Below are 20,537 nucleotides of genomic sequence, written 5' to 3'. Positions count from 1 at the left end.
AGAGGGCCAGGTGGGAGCTGAGCAGGCCCAGGGGACAGAGGGCCAGGTGGGAGCTGAGCAGGCTCAGGGGACAGAGGGCCAGGTGGGAGCTGAGCAGGCTCAGGGGACAGAGGGCCAGGTGGGAGCTGAGCAGGCTCAGGGGACAGAGGGCCAGGTGGGAGCTGAGCTCAGGGGACAGAGGGCCAGGTGGGAGCTGAGCTCAGGGGACAGAGGGCCAGGTGGGAGCTGAGCTCAGGGGACAGAGGGCCAGGTGGGAGCTGAGCAGTCCCAGGGGACAGAGGGCCAAGTGGGAGCTGAGCAGGCTCGGGACAGAGGGCCAGGTGGGAGCTGAGCAGGCCCAGGGGACAGAGGGCCAGGTGGGAGCTGAGCTCAGGGGACAGAGGGCCAGGTGGGAGCTGAGCAGGCTCAGGGGACAGAGGACCAGGTGGGAGCTGAGCTCAGGGGACAGAGGGCCAGGTGGGAGCTGAGCTCAGGGGACAGAGGGCCAGGTGGGAGCTGAGCAGGCCCAGGGGACAGAGGGCCAGGTGGGAGCTGAGCCCAGGGAACAGAGGGCCAGGTGGGAGCTGAGCTCAGGGGACAGAGGGCCAGGTGGGAGCTGAGCAGGCTCAGGGGACAGAGGACCAGGTGGGAGCTGAGCTCAGGGGACAGAGGGCCAGGTGGGAGCTGAGCTCAGGGGACAGAGGGCCAGGTGGGAGCTGAGCTCAGGGGACAGAGGGCCAGGTGGGAGCTGAGCTCAGGGGACAGAGGGCCAGGTGGGAGCTGAGCAGGAGCAGTAAGGTTTGGCTGTGTCCCCACCCAAATCTCACCTTGACTAATCCCCACGGGTTGAGGGCGGGGCCAGGTAGAGAGAATTAAATCATGGGAGCGGCTCCCCCCTGCTGTTCTCGTGAGAGTGAGTGAGTTCTCCCCACACCTGATGGTGTTTTAGAAGGGGCTTCCTGGCTGGGCGCGGTGGCTCACGCCTGTAATCCCAGCACTTTGGGAGGCCGAGGCAGGTGGATCACGAGGTCAGGAGATCGAGACTATCCTGGCTAACACGGTGAAACCCTGTCTCTATAAAAATACAAAAAAAACTAGCCGGGTGTGGTGGCAGGTGCCTGTAGTCCCAGATACTCGGGAGGCTGAGGCAGGAGAATGGCGTGAACCCGGGAGGCGGAGCTTGCAGTGAGCCGAGATCACGCCACTGCACTCCAGCCTGGGCAACAGAGCGAGACTCCGTCTCAAAAAAACAAAAAAAACAGAAGGGGCTTCCCGCTTCACTCTGCACTCATTCTCTCTCGTGCTGCCCTGTGAAGAGGTACCTTCCGCCATGACTCTAAGTTTCCTGAGGCTTCTGCAGCCATGCGGAACTGTGAGTCAATTACATCGCTTTTCTTTACAATGACCCAGTCTCGTAGCAGCGTGAGAACCAGCGAATACATGGGCGTGGAGGCCGCCCAGGAAAGTGTGGAGGGAGGTGGGGATGGGCACAGCACATTGCCTGGTGCAGACTCGGGCACCCTTTGGAGGGATCTCACAGCATCCATCTGAAAACGGGCAGTGGAGGGGGAGGAAGGGGACTGAAAACGTCACTGAGGCGTCTCCTTTACCAGGTGCAACTTCGTTTTTTTTCTTTTTCTTTTTTGTCTGCTTTACTAGATGCGACTTTGTTTTCGTTTTTTTGAGATGGAGTTTCACTCGTGTTGCCCAGGCTGGAGTGCGGTGGCGCAATCTCAGCTCACTGCAACCTTCACCTCCCATGTTCAAGCGATTCTCCTGCCTCAGCCTCCCAAGTAGCTGAGATTACAGGTGCCCACCACCAAGCCCAGCTAATTTTTTTGTATTTTTAGTAGAGATGGGGTTTCACCATGTTGGCCAGGCTGGTCTCAAACTCCTGACCTCAGGTAATCTGCCTGCCTCAGCCTCCCAAAGTGCTGGGATGACGGGCGTGAGCCACTGTGCCCAAGCGACTTTGTTTTCAACAGTCACCAACATCTTGGTGGTCTGGGGAGTGGACATGGGACCTGTGTCGCTGCCCATGGAGGCCGATCTGCCCAGGGGCTGTCAGCAAAGTTGCTGTAAGGCAGCCAAGGAAGGCTGGCTGCTGAGCCTGTGCACCACCCTCGGCTCGGGAGTGGAGGTTCCTTGGCTCACGTGGCAGTGGCTCACGTGGCAGTCTGTCTGTCAGGGCCAGCCTGCCACCAGCAGCCACGTTCCTGCAGGGCACAGTGCAGGGGCTGTTTGCTGCTGAGTTGCCAGCATGGGGCTCTGCAGACAGGACTAAGGTGTGCAATCTCGAGGTGGGAGATCATCCAGGATTATCTGGGTGGGGTCAATTAACTACACAAGTCCTTAACCGCCTTTCCCGGCTGAGCTACAGATGAGATAGAAGGAGAGTCAAAGCATGAGAGGGACTTCACCCGCCAGTGCTGGCTCTGCAAATGGGCAAGGGCCCTCTGTGAAGAATGCAGGCGGCCTGGAGAAGCCGGGAAAGGGTCGGCTTGCACCCAGCAAGGTGCTGCTGCCAGTCCTACCACCAGCAAGAACAGAATTCTGCCAACCTCCCAATGAGCAAGGGAACATCTTCCTCTAGGGCCTGCAGAAGGCAAAGCCCCAGCCAGGGAAACCCGCACTGGACTGAGGACTGGGAGGACTAGTGACAGCAGTCACAGAAAAGGAGTGGAAAGGTGGAAACCACCGAAGGCCATCTATTGCGGCCCTGTATTGATTAGAAGTAAACTGGATCCAAACTAAAAATCCACCCACTGGGGGATAGTTACTGAGAGAATAGAAACATTCTACAGTTGTTACAAAGAAACAAGCTTGCAGCAGTCAGCGTGGCTAAAAGGAAGGCAGGACTTAGAACAAACAGGACTCTCCCTCGCTGCTGTGGGACAGAAACTGGGTGACCGCTTTGGAAAGTGGCTTGGCCGCATCTACAGAGGTCCTACAGCCCAGCTTCCCCTCCTCAGTACATCCCAACGGAAACGGGCACCTGTGTTCACCACACGCGTCTGAGACGTCTCACAGGAGCACTGCGAGAATCACCCAACATGGAAACCATCCCAAAGCCCATCTAGAGTGGAGCAAACGCACTGCAGCCTCGTGCACACGGGAGGCCACTCAGCGCAAGGAAGGAGGGGAGCAACCGCATTCGACCACATGGCTGACGCTCACCAGAAGGCGTGGGAAGAAGGCAGCCAGACACGGGGGAGTTCGCCCTGCGTGGCTCCATTTACGTGAAGACTAGACAAGGCAGATGAGTCTACAGTGACACAGACCAGCAGCTGCCAGGCCAGGGGCAGGGTGTGAGAGGCCTGCAGAGGGCAAGGCTGCGAGGGCTGGTGCTTTCTCAGGCTGGCATGCCTGTCCGCACTCACTGAATTGCAGACTTGAAAGGTAAAGGGGATTTTTGTACACAAATTACACCTCAATAAAGTCGATTAATTAAAAGATGGAAAGCTGACATCAAAAGTTGGAAAAGATGTGGAGCACCTGGAATTCTCATGCATTGCTGATGGGACTATGTGAGACCACGGGGCTCCTTTAGAAAACGGTTTTCTTTTTTGAGATCGAGTCTCACTGTGTCGCTCAGGCTGGAGTGTAGTGGGACAATCATGGCTCACTGCAGCCTCCACCTTGGGCTCCTGCGATCCTCCTGCCTCAGCCTCCTGAGGAGCTAAGACTATTACAAGTGTGCGCCACCACACCAGGCTAATTTATTTTTTTGAGACAGAGTCTCGCTCTGTTGCCCAGGCTGGAGTGCAGCAGCACAGTCTCAGCTCACTCCAACCTCCGCCTCCCGGCTTCAAGTGATTCTCCTGCCTCAGCCTCTCAAGTAACTGGGACCACAAGCACTGCCACCACACCAGGCTAACTTTGTATTTTTAGTAGAGACGGGGTTTCACCACGTTGGCCAGGTTGGTCTTGAACTCCTGACCTCAAGTGATCCGCCTGCCTCGGCCTCCCAAAGTGCTGAGATTACAGTCGAGTCACCACACCCAGCCCCAGGCTAATTTTTTAAATATGTTTATAGCAACAGCTTCTCACTATGTTGCCCAGGCTGGGCAATCTAATAAATTAAAAAGTACACTCATCATATACGACAGCAATTCCACTCTTAGATATCTACCTAAGAGAAACGCCTTCAAAAGGACTCATGCGTATTCCAGTTATAGTTTAGTGCTAGTGCCACTGAACTGTATCCCCGCAAATGGCTAAAATGACGTGTTTTCTGTATTTTACAGAAAAAAAAATTAAAAAAAAAAAGTTTTAGGCCGAGAGCGGTGGCTCACGCCTGTATTCCCAGCACTCTGGGAGGCCGACGTGGGCAGATCACGAGGTCAGGAAATGGAGACCATCCTGGCTAACATGGTGAAACCCCGTCTCTACTAAACAACAACAACAACAACAACAAATTAGCCGGGCGCGGTGGCGGGCGCCTGTAGTCCCAGCTACTTGGGAGGCTGAGGCGGGAGAATGGTGTGAACCCAGGAGGCCGAGCTTGCAGTGAGCCGAGATCGCGCCACTGCACTCCAGCTTGGGCGACAGAGTGAGAGTCTCAAAAAAAAAAAAAAAAAGAAAAAACAAGAACTCGTTCACAGCAGCATTATTCATAATACCCCAAACCAGGAAATAACCCAAATGTGTATCAACAAGGTAAATGCATAAACAAACTGGGGTATATTCGTGCAAAGGAATATGACTTGGGAACAAAAAAGAAGAATCTACCTTGTACATCATGAACAAGTTTCAAAACTGCGGAGCAAAGGAAAGCAGGGTCTGCTTCGTGTCCACGATGGCCGGAACAGGAAGAAGCAGCCCATGGTGATGGAAGCCGAGCGCGGGAGGCTGGGGGCTTTCTGGGAGGAGGGTGCAAGTGCTCCTGATTTTGGTGAGGGTACTGGCTGCATAGGTACCCACATGTGCCAAAACTCATAGAACCGTACATGCAAAGAAGGTACATTTATTACACACACATCATCTCCCAATAAAATTATTTTAAAACAAACCTACAGGGTATTGATCTGCCGTGAATTCGGATTAGTAGGTCTCTCTGGGATGAGGGGACTGGATTACCCTACAAGACAGCCTGAACACACATCAGAACCGGACGTGAAGACGCTGCCTGTCCCGGAAGACCTGGGGCTGGACCCGCGGGCCGGCACTCCGCATTCAAGCTCCCGGCATGCCACACCCTCGGATGTCTTCTGAAACAAGGATGACCCACGTCCACCAACCCCACTGCTGGCAACCGGCGCCTGCCTGCTGGAGGACAGTAAAGGAAGGAAAAGTTATCTTAACAAATTTCTTTTTTTTTTTTTTTGAGACGGAGTCTCGCTCTGTCGCCCAGGCTGGAGTGCAGTGGCCGGATCTCAGCTCACTGCAAGCTCCGCCTCCCAGGTTTACGCCATTCTCCTGCCTCAGCCTCCCGAGTAGCTGGGACTACAGGCGCCCGCGACCTCGGCCGGCTAGTTTTTTGTATTTTTTAATAGAGACGGGGTTTCACCGTGTTAGCCAGGATGGTCTCGATCTCCTGACCTCGTGATCCACCTGCCTCGGCCTCCCAAAGTGCTGGGATTACAGGCGGGAGCCACCGCGCCGGGCCTCCTCGCCCATCTTTTAAGGAGCAGATCCCGTAGCTCTCAGATTATTTTCAATGATTACAAATCCAGCTTAGTGTGGCTTAAACCCCAATTGCATGTCCACTTTAAGACTCATTTCTGGCTGTGCACCGTGGCTCACACCTGGAATCTCGACACTTGGGGAGGCCAAGGTGGGAGAATCACTTGAGCCCAGGAGTTCAAGACCAGCCTAGCCAACACGGCAAGAACTTATCACTACAAAAATAATTTATTGGCCGGGCAGAGTGGCTCATGCTTGTGATCCCAGCACTTTGGGAGGCCGAGGTGGGTAGATCACCTGAGGTCAGGAGTTCGAGACCAGCCTGGCCAACATGGTGAAACCCCATCTCTACTAAAAAAAAATACCAAAAAACTAGCCAGGCGTGGTGGCAGGTGCCTGTAACCCCTGCTACTTGGGGGACTGAGGCAGGAGAATCGCTTGAACCCGGGAGGCGGAGGTTGCAGTGAGCCGAGATCGTACCATCGTACTCCAGCCTGTTCTCCCACCTCAGCCTCCCGAGTAGCTGGATTACAGGCATGCGCCACCACGCCCGGGGTTTCACCATACTGGCCAGGCTGGTCTCAAACTCCTGACCTCAAGTGATCCACCCACCTCGGTCTCCCAAAGTGCTGGGATTACAGGCGTGAGTCACCGTGCCTGGCCCATTTTTTTTTTAAACTTTTTTTGTAGGGATAGGGTCTTGCTATGTCGCCTAGTCTGAACTCCTGGCCTCAGGGGATCCTCCTGCCTTGACCTCCCAAGTAGCTGGGATTATAGGCGTGCACCACCACACCCAGTCCTGTGTTGTCATATTTTAATATTTGATAAAGTTAAAAGCATTCCCTCTTGTGTAATTTTAGGATTACAATTCTATTTTTCATTAGAATCTCCTGTCTGAGCACCATACGTGTGGCCCTGGTGAACTGAGACTGGGGGAACAGTCCCAATAAGGATCAAATCGCCCCACCTGACGTGGGTGTGGTGGGGACCTGCCCTGCCCGGAGTCCGGCACACAGGGGCGCTCAGCACACACCTGAGCAAACTCACGCTGAGCCGGACCCCAGCGACCCAGCTCTGGAAACTGACATGGGGACACTGATGCTCCGGGGAGAACAGCCGTCTGCCCAGCCCACCTAGGGCCAATGTAACACCTCAAACAGGCTGGACACAAATGGTTTCTCCTGTTCTTTCATTTCAATTCAGAAAAGACGGACACCTTCAGAATAAGCAGATACTTAGTGATACAGCCTTGATGGTGTGGATAATACAAAAAAATCATACTTTTTGGTATTACAGTTTTTAAAAAAACCAGCTGCACACACACGGGAGCTACATCTTCTATCTCTATCCCGGACACGAGCAGTAGGCACGGTGAGGAAAACTAAACCAGGAGGGAAGGGCTTCAACGCTAATGACCAGGAGGTGGCTCAGCAGGGAGGATAAGGGTCAGATGCAGAGGCAGACAGAGGGGCAGGTTGCTCCTGGGGGGCCGGAGGGACCCTGCCTCCAGAGGAGCCCAGGAGAGCCTCACGCGGCTGCCACACACCAGGCTCTGTCACAGTGTGACTGCCAACTCTTCACAGCACTGAGACTGGAATCAAAACCTTTCTGTTCCCCCACAGGCAAAAACCTGGGCAGTCACCACTTGCTGATAATGACTTATGGGTTAAACTGTCTATGCGATGCACTCAGGTACCAAAGCTCTTTTTTTTTTTTTGAGATAGAGTCTTACTCTGTCACCCAGGCTGGAGTGCAGTGGTGCAAACGCGGCTCACTGCAACCTCTGCCTCCCCAGGTTCAGGCGATTCTCCTGCTTCAGCCTGCTGAGTAGCTGGCAATACAGGTGCCTGCCACCACACCAAGCTAATTTTTGCATTTTTAGTAGAGAGGGGGTTTCACCATGTTGGTCAGGACGGTCTCGATCTCTTGATCTCGTGATCAGACTGCCTCAGCCTCTTAAAGAGCTGGGATCACAGGCGTGAGCCATTATGCATGGCTGGCACCAAAGCTCTTTAAAAAAGTCCAACATAACAATATTTTAAACTCAGCAGGTTAGGTGACGTCTGTTCTTATTACTTACGCTTTGCACTTGCTGTTATTACTATTATTATTACTATTTGGCATATGTCAATTTTTAATAAAGTAATTTAAGAAGCTGACGTACTCTCTCTCTCTCCCCACCAGGAGGACCCAGGCTCTTCAGAGAGATGGCCACTTCCAGGGCAGGCACGAACCACATCTGCTGGAAGTAACAGGCTGTGCCAGGACGCAGGGAGCTCCAGGAACTCAGGGCATAGCCCAGGACGCAGGTGCCGCCTGAAGAGGCTCCAACATCAAGGGGGCCATGTGAGTCCCAAACCAGACAGGAAAGGAGTGTGATGCCCCAAGGGAACAGAACCTTGCTGAATCCACGCTGACACTAGGGAACACCAGGGGCGTGCATTTTCACGGATATGTGACACTAGGGAACACCAGGGGCGTGCATTTTCACGGATATGTGACACTAGGGAACACCAGGGGCGTGCATTTTCACGGATATGTGCACTAGGGAACACCAGGGGCGTGCATTTTCACGGATATGTGACACTAGGGAACACCAGGGGCGTGCATTTTCACGGATATGTGACACTAGGGAACACCAGGGGCGTGCATTTTCACGGATATGTGCACTAGGGAACACCAGGGGCATGCATTTTCACGGATATGTGACACTAGCGAACACCAGGGGCGTGCATTTTCACAGATATGTGCACTAGGGAACACCAGGGGCGTGCATTTTCACGGATATGTGACACTAGCGAACACCAGGGGCGTGCATTTTCACGGATATGTGCACTAGCGAACACCCAGGGGCGTGCATTTTCACGGATATGTGACACTAGGGAACACCAGGGGCGTGCATTTTCACGGATATGTGCACTAGGGAACACCAGGGGCGTGCATTTTCACGGATATGTGACACTAGGGAACACCAGGGGCGTGCATTTTCACGGATATGTGACACTAGCGAACACCAGGGGCGTGCATTTTCACAGATATGTGCACTAGGGAACACCAGGGGCGTGCATTTTCACGGATATGTGACACTAGCGAACACCAGGGACGTGCATTTTCACGGATATGTGACACTAGGGAACACCCAGGGGCGTGCATTTTCACGGATATGTGACACTAGCGAACACCCAGGGGCATGTGTTTTCATGGATATGCCTATCGACAGAAGCAGCCATGGCAGCAGTGCACATGGAGGAGGCACATGGCCCCAAGGGAAGTCGCCTCCTCCCTGCTGACCAGGTGAAGTGGGTCCTGCTGGCATCGGCTGACCCAGAGACTCCTCTCAGGCAGGAATCAGGTGGGCACAAGCCTCCGCGGGCAACCACTAGGGCTGTGGCCGGCCGACACGGGCAGACATCAGCCTGCCACTGCCTTGGCAGGGCCTGAGGACACAGACACCCCTGGGAGCAAAGCCGGCGGCACAGGCAGAGCAGGGTCCCCGTCCATGGAAGCTTCGGCAGGGGTCGGGGCCCGGGCTCTGGCCACACTCCCCACCCCGCAGCAGTGACTTTCTGGACCGAAACACAGCACCTCGGCAACCCTGATCGGTGTCACTGTGTTTGTGTTCAGAGTCCTGAATTCTGATGTCATCCAGCCTGTTACTGCCCCTCCCAGCGAGGTCTGACACACAGACTCTCCCTGCTGTGCCCAGGTGGTGCTGTGCCCAGGTGGCAGACAACACTGCTGTCCAGGAAGTCAGGTGAAAGCCCACCAGCAGCCGCCGGCCCAGGGCAGGGAAAGCAGCACACAGGCTCCCGCCGGGTCGCTCATGCTGTCGGAGCTGTTGGAGAGCGCTGTGCTTGACCGCCCGGCCTACATCTTTACTCAGGGTTGACATGAGGTTCTTACATCCGGCTGCTGTACAAACTGTAAAGTACCTGCCCATTTCCAGGTCTCGGCTCTTCTCTTCTTCCATCCTCTTTTCTTTATTTTTTATTTTTTGAGACAGGGTCTTGCTCTGTCACTAAGCTAGAGTGCAGTGGTGCGATCTCGGCTCTCTGCAACCTCTGCCTCCCAAGTTCAAGCAATTCTCCTGCCTCAGTCTTCCAAGTAGCTGGGGCTACAGGCATGCGCCAGCAAGCCCAGCTAATTTTTATATTTGTCTTATGTACATATTTTTTGAGGCAGAGTTTCACTCTGTCACCCAGGCTGGAGTCTGTGGCGCAATCTCGGCTCACTGCAAGCTCCGCCTCCCGGGTTCACACCATTCTCCTACCTCAGCCTCCCAAGTAGCTGGAACCACAGGCACCTGCCACCACGCCCAGCTAATTTTTTTATTTTTATAGAAACAGGGTTTCACCATGTTAGCCAGGATGGTCTCAATCTCCTGACCTCGAGATCCACCCGCCTCAGCCTCCCAAAGTGCTGGGATTACAGGCGTGAACCACCGCGCGCAGCCAATTTTTGTAGTTTTAGTAGAGATGGGTTTCACCATGTTGGCCAGGATGGTCTCAATCTCTTGACCTCGTGATTCACCTACCTCGGCCTCCCAAAGTGGTGGGATTACAGGCGTGAGCCACCACGCCTGGCCTTTTTTTTTTTTTTTTTTGTAGAGGTGGGGTCTCACTATGTTGCCCAGGCTGGTCTCAAACTCCTGGGCTCCAGCACCCCGCCTACCTTGGCCTCCCAAGGTGCTGAGATTGCAGGTGTGAGCCACCGCGCCAGCCCTCTGCTCTTTTCCAAAGATGCTAAGCTGCGCTGGGCACAGTGGCTCATGCCTGTAATTCCACCAACTTTGGGAAGCTGAGGTGGGTGTACTGCTTGAGTTCAGGAGTTCAAGACCAGCCTGGCCAACACAGCAAAACCCCCATCTCTACTAAAAATATAAAAAATTAGCCAGGTGTGGTGGTGCATGCCTGTAATCCCAGCTACTCAGGAAGCTGAGGAAGGAGAATCACTTGAACCCAGGAGGCTCATGAGGTTGCAGTGAGCTGAGATTGCGCCATTGAACTCCACTCTGGGCAATGGAGCAAGACTCCGTCTCAAAAAACACAAATTAAAAAAAAAAAAAAGATGCTGGATGGCTGTCCCTCTCATGGGATGGGCATGTCTTTCATCAGGGTCAGTTTACGCAGCCAGGCCCCCATCACCCATCCAGGATTCGAATCCTTCCCAGTTTGGTTTGCAGACTCTGTTCACCGTAAAGACGGCGAAGGCTGTTCGGGCGCCGAGAGCCTCTGCTTCCACTCTGCCACCTGGGAATATGGGATCAACTCTTTCCTGCACCCTTTCCACAGCTCCGGGCCCCCCAGCACCAAGCCCTCCGCACACCGTGGTCAGAAGACCCTTCCACATGCCCCTGCCCACCACCCCCCTTGTCACCAGCACTAGGGCCTGGCTGCTCCTGAGCCCCTCCCATCCTGCCGTGCCTGGATCACCTCCCCTGCTACCTCCACGTGCAGCAGCTTGGTGGGCAGAGGCACTCAGGGTATCTGGTCGTTCCCTGGTCTTCTGTCCTACACCCATGGGTCCCTACCCCTCCACAGCACCAATGCCCTCGTCCCTCTAATTTCTGAAGGATAAATGTCCAGAAATCTCTGCTGTACTCAAAATCTTGATCTCAGCAAGAGAGAGCCGCAAACTGCCGGTATCAGAGTGCGCTGTCATCCCCAGGTTGGCTCAGAAGCCTCCTCCCTACGTTAGGCTCAAAGTGCGAGTGCAGCCTGTTGACGTCTGTTTACCATCGCTTTCAAGAGGACCGAAGAGGCCCCTTTTCCACCCAGCTCCTGCCCTGAGGATGCCCACAGACCACGGTCTTGGTAGGCAGGCCTTCTTCCTGCAGCTGCTCCTCTTCCCCACCACCTCCATAACGTCTGGTCCCTGACACCCGCCAGTGCCACAGTCTGCACATCCCTCTCCCGACCGCCCAAGAAGTCAACCCAGCCAGACAAGCAGTCTCCCCGCCTTCTCATATTGGTTCGGCAGCGCTCTCTGCACCAGGATGCTGGACACCGACACCTTTCCCTGCTTTCTCCAAATGCCCGGCAGACGACACCCTGGCTGGCATGGCCCCTGGGCCCCAGAACAGCCCTCAGTGGGGTGTCATCTGTACCACACACAGCCCAGGGAAGGACCCAGCTGCGATGCAGCCCCTTCCTACTCTACGCCAGCTCACAGGGGCTCCAGACCAGGGTAGGGGGCAGCTTTTCCGGGACCAGCAACTTCGCACCTTCCCAGCTGCAATCTTCAAATAGAACAAGAGGCGAAAGTACCTGCAAGGACCCAGATCCCTCCCTTGTGTCCTTCCCGCCCACCTCTCAGCTCCCCCACGTGGCTTCCTTCCTGAAACACTTCAATTTAGCTCATCGTGCAAGCCACAACATGTGTGCTCAACCCAAGAGTCATCTGTGTCCACACCACCCTGCGAGAGACCTGGCTGGCACTGCCGTGCACCTGCCGTGCAAGCATTTGCCCTGCTACATGCAAGCACTGAGAGCAAGTGCTAACGACTGGAGGTGGACATTAACTCACTTGTCCAAAAGTTCTGGCATCTGGCCGCTGTACAAACTCAACATTAAATATTCTACCTACTAACTTACCAGTTTCCTGAAAATTTAAGTAAGGCCACGCCAGTCCAACTTATAAAACTGCACAATTAGAGGCCAGGCATGGTGGCTCACGCCTGTAATCCCAGCACTTTGGGAGGCCAAGGCGGATGGATCACGAGATCAGTAGTTTGAGACCAGCCTGACCAACATGGTGAAACCCCGCCTCTACTAAAAATACAAAAATTAGCTGGGCATGGTGGTGGGGGCCTGTAATCCCAACTACTTGGGGAGGCCGAGGCAGGAGAATTGCTTGGACCTGGGAGGCGGAGGTTGCAGTGAGCCGAGATCACGCCATTACGCTCTAGGCTGGGCAACAAAAGTAAAACTCTGTCTTAAAACAAACCAACAAAATTCAGCACAATTAGCATAATTTAAACCAGACACACAATCAATCTCATAGTCCAGCACCCTCTCAGGAGGAGGTGGGTTTGTCTCCACAGCAGGGAGTTAAACAGAAGGAACCTCACCACACATGGATGAGTCCAGGAGGGGCTCTGGAAACCTCCAGAACCCAGTGGCCTGCTGCCCTCATTCACAGCCGGCTGTGGGAGCTCTCAGGCACAGCTCTGCTTGGTGCGACTGGCTGGGAGGGAGGGAGGAGGGCAGGAGCAGCCCGGCCAGGAGCCCAGGAGCCAGGGAGGGAGGGAAGGAAGGAGTGAGGGAGGCAGGAGCAGCCCGGTCGGGTGTGAGGGAAGGAGGGAGGGAGGAAGGGAGGAGCAGCCCAGTGAAGGGAGAACAGATGGGCTTTGGTGATGGTCTCCAGGAACAGAGCAAAGGTGGGAGGCAGCCCTAGGCCCAGGTACAGAGGGGCCTGCCCAGGTGGGTGGGAAAGAGACAGGGAAGAACAGGCAGTCCTGAGGGAAAGAGGACTGTGGCTTCAGATGTCATGAGAATACTGGACGCTTGACCCCCAACCCTGCCTGGGGGCCACCTTGCTTGCCTCTCCCAAGGCCCCTCGCACAGGCTGTCTTTGCCAGGAATGCTCTCAAAACCCGGATGACAAGTGGCACTCCCACTTGGGGAGCTTGGGAAGGGTCTGAACAGTTCGGTGACACCAGCAGCTCCTGCATCTGAGGGCCGCTGGCCTGGGCTGCCCATCACAGGACTCGCTCAGGTGCGCCTCCTCCCGGAAGCCATCCCCCACGCGGCCGAGGCCCACATCCCTCCCATACACTTCCACGTGCTGAACCTCCTCCAGTCGGTCACACCACATCCTAAAGGTCCCTTTCTTATTTCTTCAAAAGTGTATAAAAGAAAAGACTCTCTATTTTGTTCTCCTTTGCACCCTCAGCTCCTGGCCCAGCATCTCGTAAAATGCCCAATAAATGACAGAACAAATGTCTGAAATGAGGGAGAAAAACTCGAGGGCTCAGGACTGGGCCTTCATGAGAAGTCCACAGCCAGAGCTGGGAAAAGACTGAGGGCAGAGCATGAGCAAGGCCAGGAAGAGAGAGGGAGCGAGGACCTGGTCCCAGCCAGTCAACAGAAGGCGGCGTCTCCGGGGCAGCGTCCCACGCGAGACCAGGGCAGGTGTGAACCGATGCCCAGCGGGCGGCCAGTCGGAGTTCGGGACATGAAGTCACTTGGGAGGGAGTAGGCTGCCCTCAGGCCTGCGGGACTCTGGGGTACGGGACAGCGTGCCCCCGGTGGGAGGCCCGGTACAGGCAGAGCTGGCAAGTCACAGGGTCCTGGCCATCTTGGAAAAAGTTATAATGAGCTGGGCGCAGTGGCTCACGCCTGTAATCCCAGCACTTTGGGAGGCCGAGGTGGGTAGATCACAAGGTCAGGAGTTCGAGACCAGCCTGGCCAACACGATGAAACCCTGTCTCTACTATAAATACAAAAATTAGCTGGGTGTGGTGGCGGGCACCTGTAATCCCAGCTACTTGGGAGGCTGAGGCAGGAGAATCACTTAAACCCGGGAGGCGGACGTTGCAATGAGCTGAGATCATGCCAGTGCACTCCAGCCTGGGCAACAGAGTTAGACTCCATCTCAAAAAAAAAAAAAAGAAAGAAAAAAAGAAAAAAGTTATAATGACCCACAAAGTCCTACCTCCTGAACATGTAGGTTCCCAGATGCCGCCCGGGGTCACCCTGGGGCTGGGGCGGTCCTCTGAAGCTCGCGTCTCAGAAGAACTTAGTGTACATGGTGCAGCAGAAGCAGGTGTGTGGCAGTTACCCCAGGCCCAGGTGGAGGTGAGGAGGAGGACGGGGGAAGAGCCATGAAGCCCCCCTGCTTCACAGGAAGTCTGCAGGGCAGCTCCTCCAGACCCTGAGCCCACCCTCGACAGCTGCTACCTCCTGAGCCACAATCCCTCGCCTGCACAATGGGGGTGGCGCTGCCTTCTCACAGGTGGTGGTGGGGGCTACATGGGGGCAGCAGGAAGCACCCACCAGTGCTGGCAGGCACTCATCACACGCTGGCAGCATTAGCTGTTACCATGGTGATCACCCCTGTTCCTCCAAGAACACCACCCTGCTGGAAAACCTGGCACCTCACGGAGGAAAAGCAAACCCCAAAATACTGCCCCAGAAAACGAGCAAAAACCTCGAGGCAGGTGGATCACTTGAGGTCAGGAGTTTGAGACCAGCCTGGCTGACACGGTGAAACCCGTCTCTACTAAAAATACAAAAATTAGCCAGGTACGGTGGCGGGTGCCTGTAATCCCAGCTACTCGGGAGGCTGAGGCAGGAGAATCGCTTGAACCCAGAAGGCAGAGGCTGCAGTGAGTCGAGATCGTGCCACTGCACTCCAGCCTGGGGGACAAGTAAGACCCCGTCTCAAAAAAGAAAACGAGCAAAACCCAATCAAGTGCAGGGGAAGAGAAGGGACTCCGGGCTGCAGTGGTGCCCAACACCAACAGTAGGCACAGGGAAGCCACGCACGGCTGTCCAGTCACCTGAAGACACACAGCTAGAACCTCCCGCAAAAGCCTCAGCTAGCCCTGGGGATAAGCAGCCGACAACACACACGTGGTTTTCACTCAGGACAATGAAACACAGAGGAGCCTCTGAAGATAGTTTCCCCTGGAACTGGCCACTTTGGAGCCGTGAACTTCAAGTCAGATGAGAAGAAACGTTTGTAACTGTTTGGAGAAAGCTCAGGGAGTTGAGAAGCTGAAGAAGCTGGGACTCCTGCACAGGGTGCCCTTGCTCCCATGGGCACAGCAGGCAGAGTGCGGCCCCACAGACATGTCAGTGGCCATCAGACCCCAACATCCACAGCAAACCGCGATGTCGGCCTTGCTATGTCCACAACTGCCTCCCTCCGTTTCTCCCCACAACTTGCCAGGCTCAAAGGACCGGAGTGTCACTCAGCAGCTTCCACCAACACTGACTCCCAAAGGAGCAGAGAGAGAAATAAAGTCAAGAGGATTAACCCCTTCTGAAGTCTTCCAGGATCTGGGCCCACAAACCCTGACAAACGTGGCTGGAGGCAAACTGGCTCCCAGGAAGGTTTGTAGGGGACAAGGTACAGAGGGAGGAACTGCCTTAATCCAGGACCTTCTATGTCCTTCACAGAGCAGGAGCGGCCCGGCCACAGCAGGATGCTTCCTGGGCTTGGGGGAGGGTGTGCACCCCATGAGGGTGGTTCCTCAGGGCCAAATGGGCCCACCACCCTGGCCCACACCCTGGAGCCTGACTGCAGGGTCGCTCCCAAACTGAAGCTTCCTCCTTCCCACCGTGTGCACCACCCACGCTCCTGGGTCGCTCAGAGGCACTCTATGCCAAGGGCTCTGTTTTGTCCTGAGGAGAGCATGAAGCACTCCCTAGGATCACTGCTGGGTGTCAAAGAAAGGAAAACCTTTCCAGACCTAGAGATCCGGAAACCCAGCGCACACCCGCATTAGGGGACACGGAAGAGCTCACAGGGGCTCCACAGGTGCTGGGCGTGCAGTCACACGCCACTGCCTCAGGTGCCAGCACTAAGAAAAAGGTCACTTTGATGACTCATTTGTTTGTGAAGCTGGAGAGGGCAACGTACGCTCACACACCTGTCTGAGGAACGTGCTAGACAGGCAAGTAAGTGATCCGGTGTGAGCTGAAGGAGCTCTGGGCCATGCTGGAGCAGCAAGCCCTGCACAGAACGGGCCTCCCTGCCACAGGCATCCAGCACCCAGCGGGGAGCCCTGCAGAAACATGGAAGCTGGAAACACAGAAGGCACCTCACAATAAAGGAGAGAAAACAATGAAGGTTAACACGTACGTCCTTCCCACGAGGGCCAGAGACCTAAAGCTCCTGCTATAACTCTTTCAAAGGAGAATAAATTCTCAAGATGCTGAGTCCTGAGAACCAGCTGCTCCTGAGTTTCCGAGACCCCCGCAGCCCGCTCGGGAAATCCTCAGATCCACCAACTTCACCCTGATGAAGAGGGCTGGCCCCTGGGGTTGGCAAGCTGCCACCTGACCACAAAGACCTGCTCCTTGTGCTGTGCACGTCTTAACCTTGAGGCCTTAGACACGGGAAAGCGCGTTCCACAGCCCAGAGGCGCTCCCTTTTCTGCTCGAGGCCACAGGACTCCCGCGGGGACCTGGAAGTATGCCCCGGGCCCTGAGAGCGCGTGGTGTCTTTCTAAGAGCGGACTCTCCCTCTGCTTCTGGTCCAAGCCACTGTGAGCCTCCAAAGTCTCTGCAAGCAGGCAGGTCTCCACATCTTACACAATACTGGCCCCACTTTAGCAAGCATGTCAGAGGAAGTGTGGCAATGCCCCGCAGCCTGGCAGAGGGGACGGGGGGAACGAGGGTCCTGTCTCTCCAGCTCCTCGCCGTGTGGCGCGTTTGCAGTCGAGGAGCGGCCAGTGTGGCTGAGCTGGCCCTCAGAAGCAAGCATTCATGTCCCGGGAAAACACTGACCCTGACGAAGCCCAGCCCGTCCCGTGCTCGTCCGAACATGCACGAACACGCACACCGCCAGCCTCCTGGGAGTGCACAGCACCCCTGGAGCCAGGCTTTAGAAGGCAACGCCACCTGCACCATCAGCTTGGCCGCCCACCACCTGAGTCAGGAGTTCCCAACTCTGAGACAGTCACCGTCAAGTGCAGGCCCGGGAGGCTGCGGCTGGTGTAGGGGCCTAACGTGTGAGCCCCCAATGCCCCTGGTGGGCCTTACACTTCCCCCCACCTAAAAATGGACCCAGAGCTCTTCCTCCCTGGCCCTTTTCAACCCCTCCTCCAGGCTGAGGCCAAGAGCACAAGCTTCCAGAGCCCCTGGTGCTGCTGCCCACTGCTGAAGCCGTGCCAGAAGGAAGCGCGCTCAGCGTCAGTCCAGGTAACCCCACACTCTGCCAACCCCTGAGTGAGAAAGTGGGGGATGCTGTGCCCACACTCTCAGCAGCCAAGGGCAGGCGACTCAGCAAACAGCAGACGCTCAGGGCAGCCAGACAGGACAGACAAGAGCCAAGAAACAAAGCAAGGGGAGAGGGCAGGGACCAGGAGAGGTAAGTTGGCCAGTGTAGATGGCATTCCCTGAAGCGCAGATGGACTCTGGGGAGGCTGGATGCTGACTGCTCCCAGTTCATCCGGGGCCACCCAGGTCTTCTGGGGAAACATCCCATTCAGTCCAGGCCCCCATGAGGGGTGATGAGGACCACGCCGTCTCACTGACCCTGTTAACCACTTTGCTATGTTGAATACCTAAATTAAGAGGCACGCTCAGGCAGGCAAGCCCCAGAGACGCGCTCTATCTTGTGTATTTTAGCCATGCAACTGGAAGTTAAAAACAAACGTTCAGGCCGGGCGCGGTGGCTCACGTCTGTAATCCCGGCACTTTGGGAGGCCGAGGCGGGCAGATCATGAGATCAGGAGATCAAGACCATCCTGGCCAACATGCTGAAACCCCGTCTCTACTAAAATACACACAAAAAATTAGCCGGGCGTGGTGGCGCGCACCTGCAGTCCCAGCTACTCAGGAGGCTGAGGCAGGGGAATCGCTTGAACCCAGGAGGTGGAGATTGCAGTGAGCCGAGATTGTGCCATTGCACTCCAATCTGGCGACAGAGTGAGACTCCATCTCAAAAAATAAAAATAAAAAATAAAAAAAGAAAAATACTCAGTAACTCATTACAGAGGTATTTTCTTCCAGCACAAAGTGTTGACTCCCTCAGCTGTAAGTAAATACCTCAGGGGAACAGTCTGCCTATAACGACCTGTCATCTGTGCATGCTCGAGACAGGGTCCCAAGAAGAGTCCACCAGCACCTGCCACCAGACCTGGGTCCCTGACACCTTCCCTCGGACTCCAGATAATCCAAGACCCATGACACCTTCCCTTAGACCCATGATGCCTTCCCCCAGATCTATTACACCTTCCCTCGGACCCCAGATGATCCTAGACCCAACACACCTTCCCTTTGGCCCATGACGCCTTCTACTGGGCCCGTGACACCTTTCCCCAGACCCCAGATCCTGGACCCATGACACCTTCTCTCAGACCCCAGATCCTGCACTCATGACACCTTCCCTCAGGCCCACGACACCTTCCTTCGGACCCCAGATGATCCCAGGCCCATGACACCTTCTCCAGGATCCATGACACCTTCCCCTGAGATCCTGGACCTGTGACACCGTCCCCCAGACCCCGGGTCCATGGCACCGTCCCCGCTGGGCGCGCCCCTCTGGTCCGTCCTCCTGCTCCCCGGCGTCACCTCGGGACTGGAGCCCGGGAACCCCGAAGCCGCCGAGCCACCGGGTCTGGAAGCCAGGCAAAGGCGTTCCTGGGCACGTTCGGCGGCGCTTGGAAGGGTCGGGCCGAGGGCGAGCTCCGCGCCCAGCTCGCCGGGTTCGGGCCCCGCGTAAGCAGCGCGCGCCGCGGGCTGGGCCTTACCGTTACTGTAGGCGTACGGGGACTCGGCCGCGCCGTCCTGCAGGCTCTCCAGGATCTCGCCCTTGCCCACGTCGCTGTCGCCCACCAGCAGGAACTTGAGCAGGTAGTCGTAGCTCTTCACCGGGCTGCCCTGCGAGCCCATGGCCGCGCAGCCCGCGCCCCGCGCCGGCCGCCTGCCGAGGCACCGCCGGGTGAGGCCGCGGCGTGACAGAGCCCGCGCCCCGCACCTGCGCCCGTTGCGTCTGCCCCAGGGCGGCCGAGTGGGCGCGCCCGAAGCCCCGCGCCGGCCCCGCCCCGCCCGTCGCCCGGGCGCACCTCAGCCTCGCCGCCGCCCCGCCGCTTCCCGCACCGCCAGCGCCGCCGCGCTGCCTCGCCCCCGGCCGCGCCGCCGCCATTGGCCACCCTTCGCCCGCCCTCCCAAACCCATTGGCCCATCCTCCCGTCCGTCACGGTTTCCCCGCCCTTACCGCGTCCTACACGGCGCCGCCAGGCCTCCTGTCGCACCGCCTCTTCCACGCCCCGCCCTGCCTTCCCGTCGTCACCATAGGTCGCCCGCCGTTCTCTTTCCCTCAGCCATTGGCCTGTCCTCCCGTCTGTCATGAACGCCCCTCCCTTTCCCACACGGCGTTGCGGAGACAGCGGACGCCGGCCTCATCGCCGTCGCCATTGGCCACTCGCCTCCTGCTTTCCCGTAACCATTGATTCGATTACAAGTTCACCAGGATCATTCCCTTCCCTGCGGCTGCCTCCCAGAGAAATCCCAGAGCCACCGGCCGCCCCGCCCCCGGTCCCCAACGCTGTTGTCCTCGCCCGCCCCCTCGCCGGCCGGCGCCATTGGGCCGCTTGCACGTCCATCACGGCTCTGCTAACCCCGCCCCTTTCCTGCACGCTCGCCAATCAGGGGCTCGGAAGTCCAGGTTGTAGCAGCCCCTTCAACGCGCCGACAGGCGGCAGGATGCAGGCGCGCTCGGGCCGAGGCGAGGCAGCTGAGTCTGGGAAACGTAAGCCCCTCGCAGGCTGCGCCGCCTGCTACCGCAGAAACCTCGGCGGAGGCGGTGGGGTGGTCCTGGGCGTGTCCTCCCCAAGGCCGTGCGGCCAATCGGCGCTCGGCGGGGCGGAACTTCCTTTACGGGGCGGGGGCGGGACTTCCGTCCGGCGGCGGCGGGGCGGACCCTTGGGTCACCACTGAGTCTGCGAAGGCGCTGAGGTTCTGGGACCCCGCGGCGTCACCGAACTTGAGCCTTCCGCCCGGGGACGCGGCCGCCGCAGCTCGGGACGCGGGGAGCGCGGCCTGCGCGAGCTCAAGACCCGGCCTGACGTGCTCACCGCTGCAGCGGCGCCTCCTGGACGGGGACCCAGGGCCCGGACCGCACTCTTCCCGGGGGCGCCGCCGAGCGCTGGTCCCAGCAGGGCCCGGCAGTCGCAGGTGCGTGGGCGAGCGAAGCTGCCGCGTTCGCGGGCCCCGGCGTGGGGTCAGGGGTTGAGTGGGCACGTGGTTCTTTCTGGGGTG

General features: G+C 57.0%; 1 protein-coding gene across 2 annotated transcripts in view; it reads right to left on the bottom strand.

Annotated features, from left to right (window-relative positions):
* The window catches only part of RAB40C (RAB40C, member RAS oncogene family), a 41,537-nt gene extending 21,456 nt beyond the window's left edge, over positions 1 to 20,081 (bottom strand). Inside the window, exons 1-2 of one of the 2 annotated variants that reach the window (XM_045382730.2) lie at positions 19,495 to 20,081; positions 19,028 to 19,200 (exon numbers count right to left, since the gene is read on the bottom strand). In XM_045382730.2, the coding sequence (XP_045238665.1) occupies positions 19,028 to 19,169 (142 nt within the window). In that variant the 5' untranslated portion in view covers positions 19,170 to 19,200; positions 19,495 to 20,081. Of the gene's footprint in view, positions 1 to 19,027; positions 19,201 to 19,342; positions 19,373 to 19,494 lie in introns of those variants that run through there. The other variant, XM_045382729.2, reaches the window with a different exon arrangement.
* Positions 20,082 to 20,537: the final 456 nt, after the last annotated feature.

The sequence above is a fragment of the Macaca fascicularis genome, chromosome 20 (assembly GCF_037993035.2).
Source record: "Macaca fascicularis isolate 582-1 chromosome 20, T2T-MFA8v1.1".
Lineage (NCBI taxonomy): Eukaryota > Metazoa > Chordata > Mammalia > Primates > Cercopithecidae > Macaca > Macaca fascicularis.
Note: the sequence above shows the minus strand (reverse complement) of the source record. Positions and strands in the feature narration are given on the sequence as shown.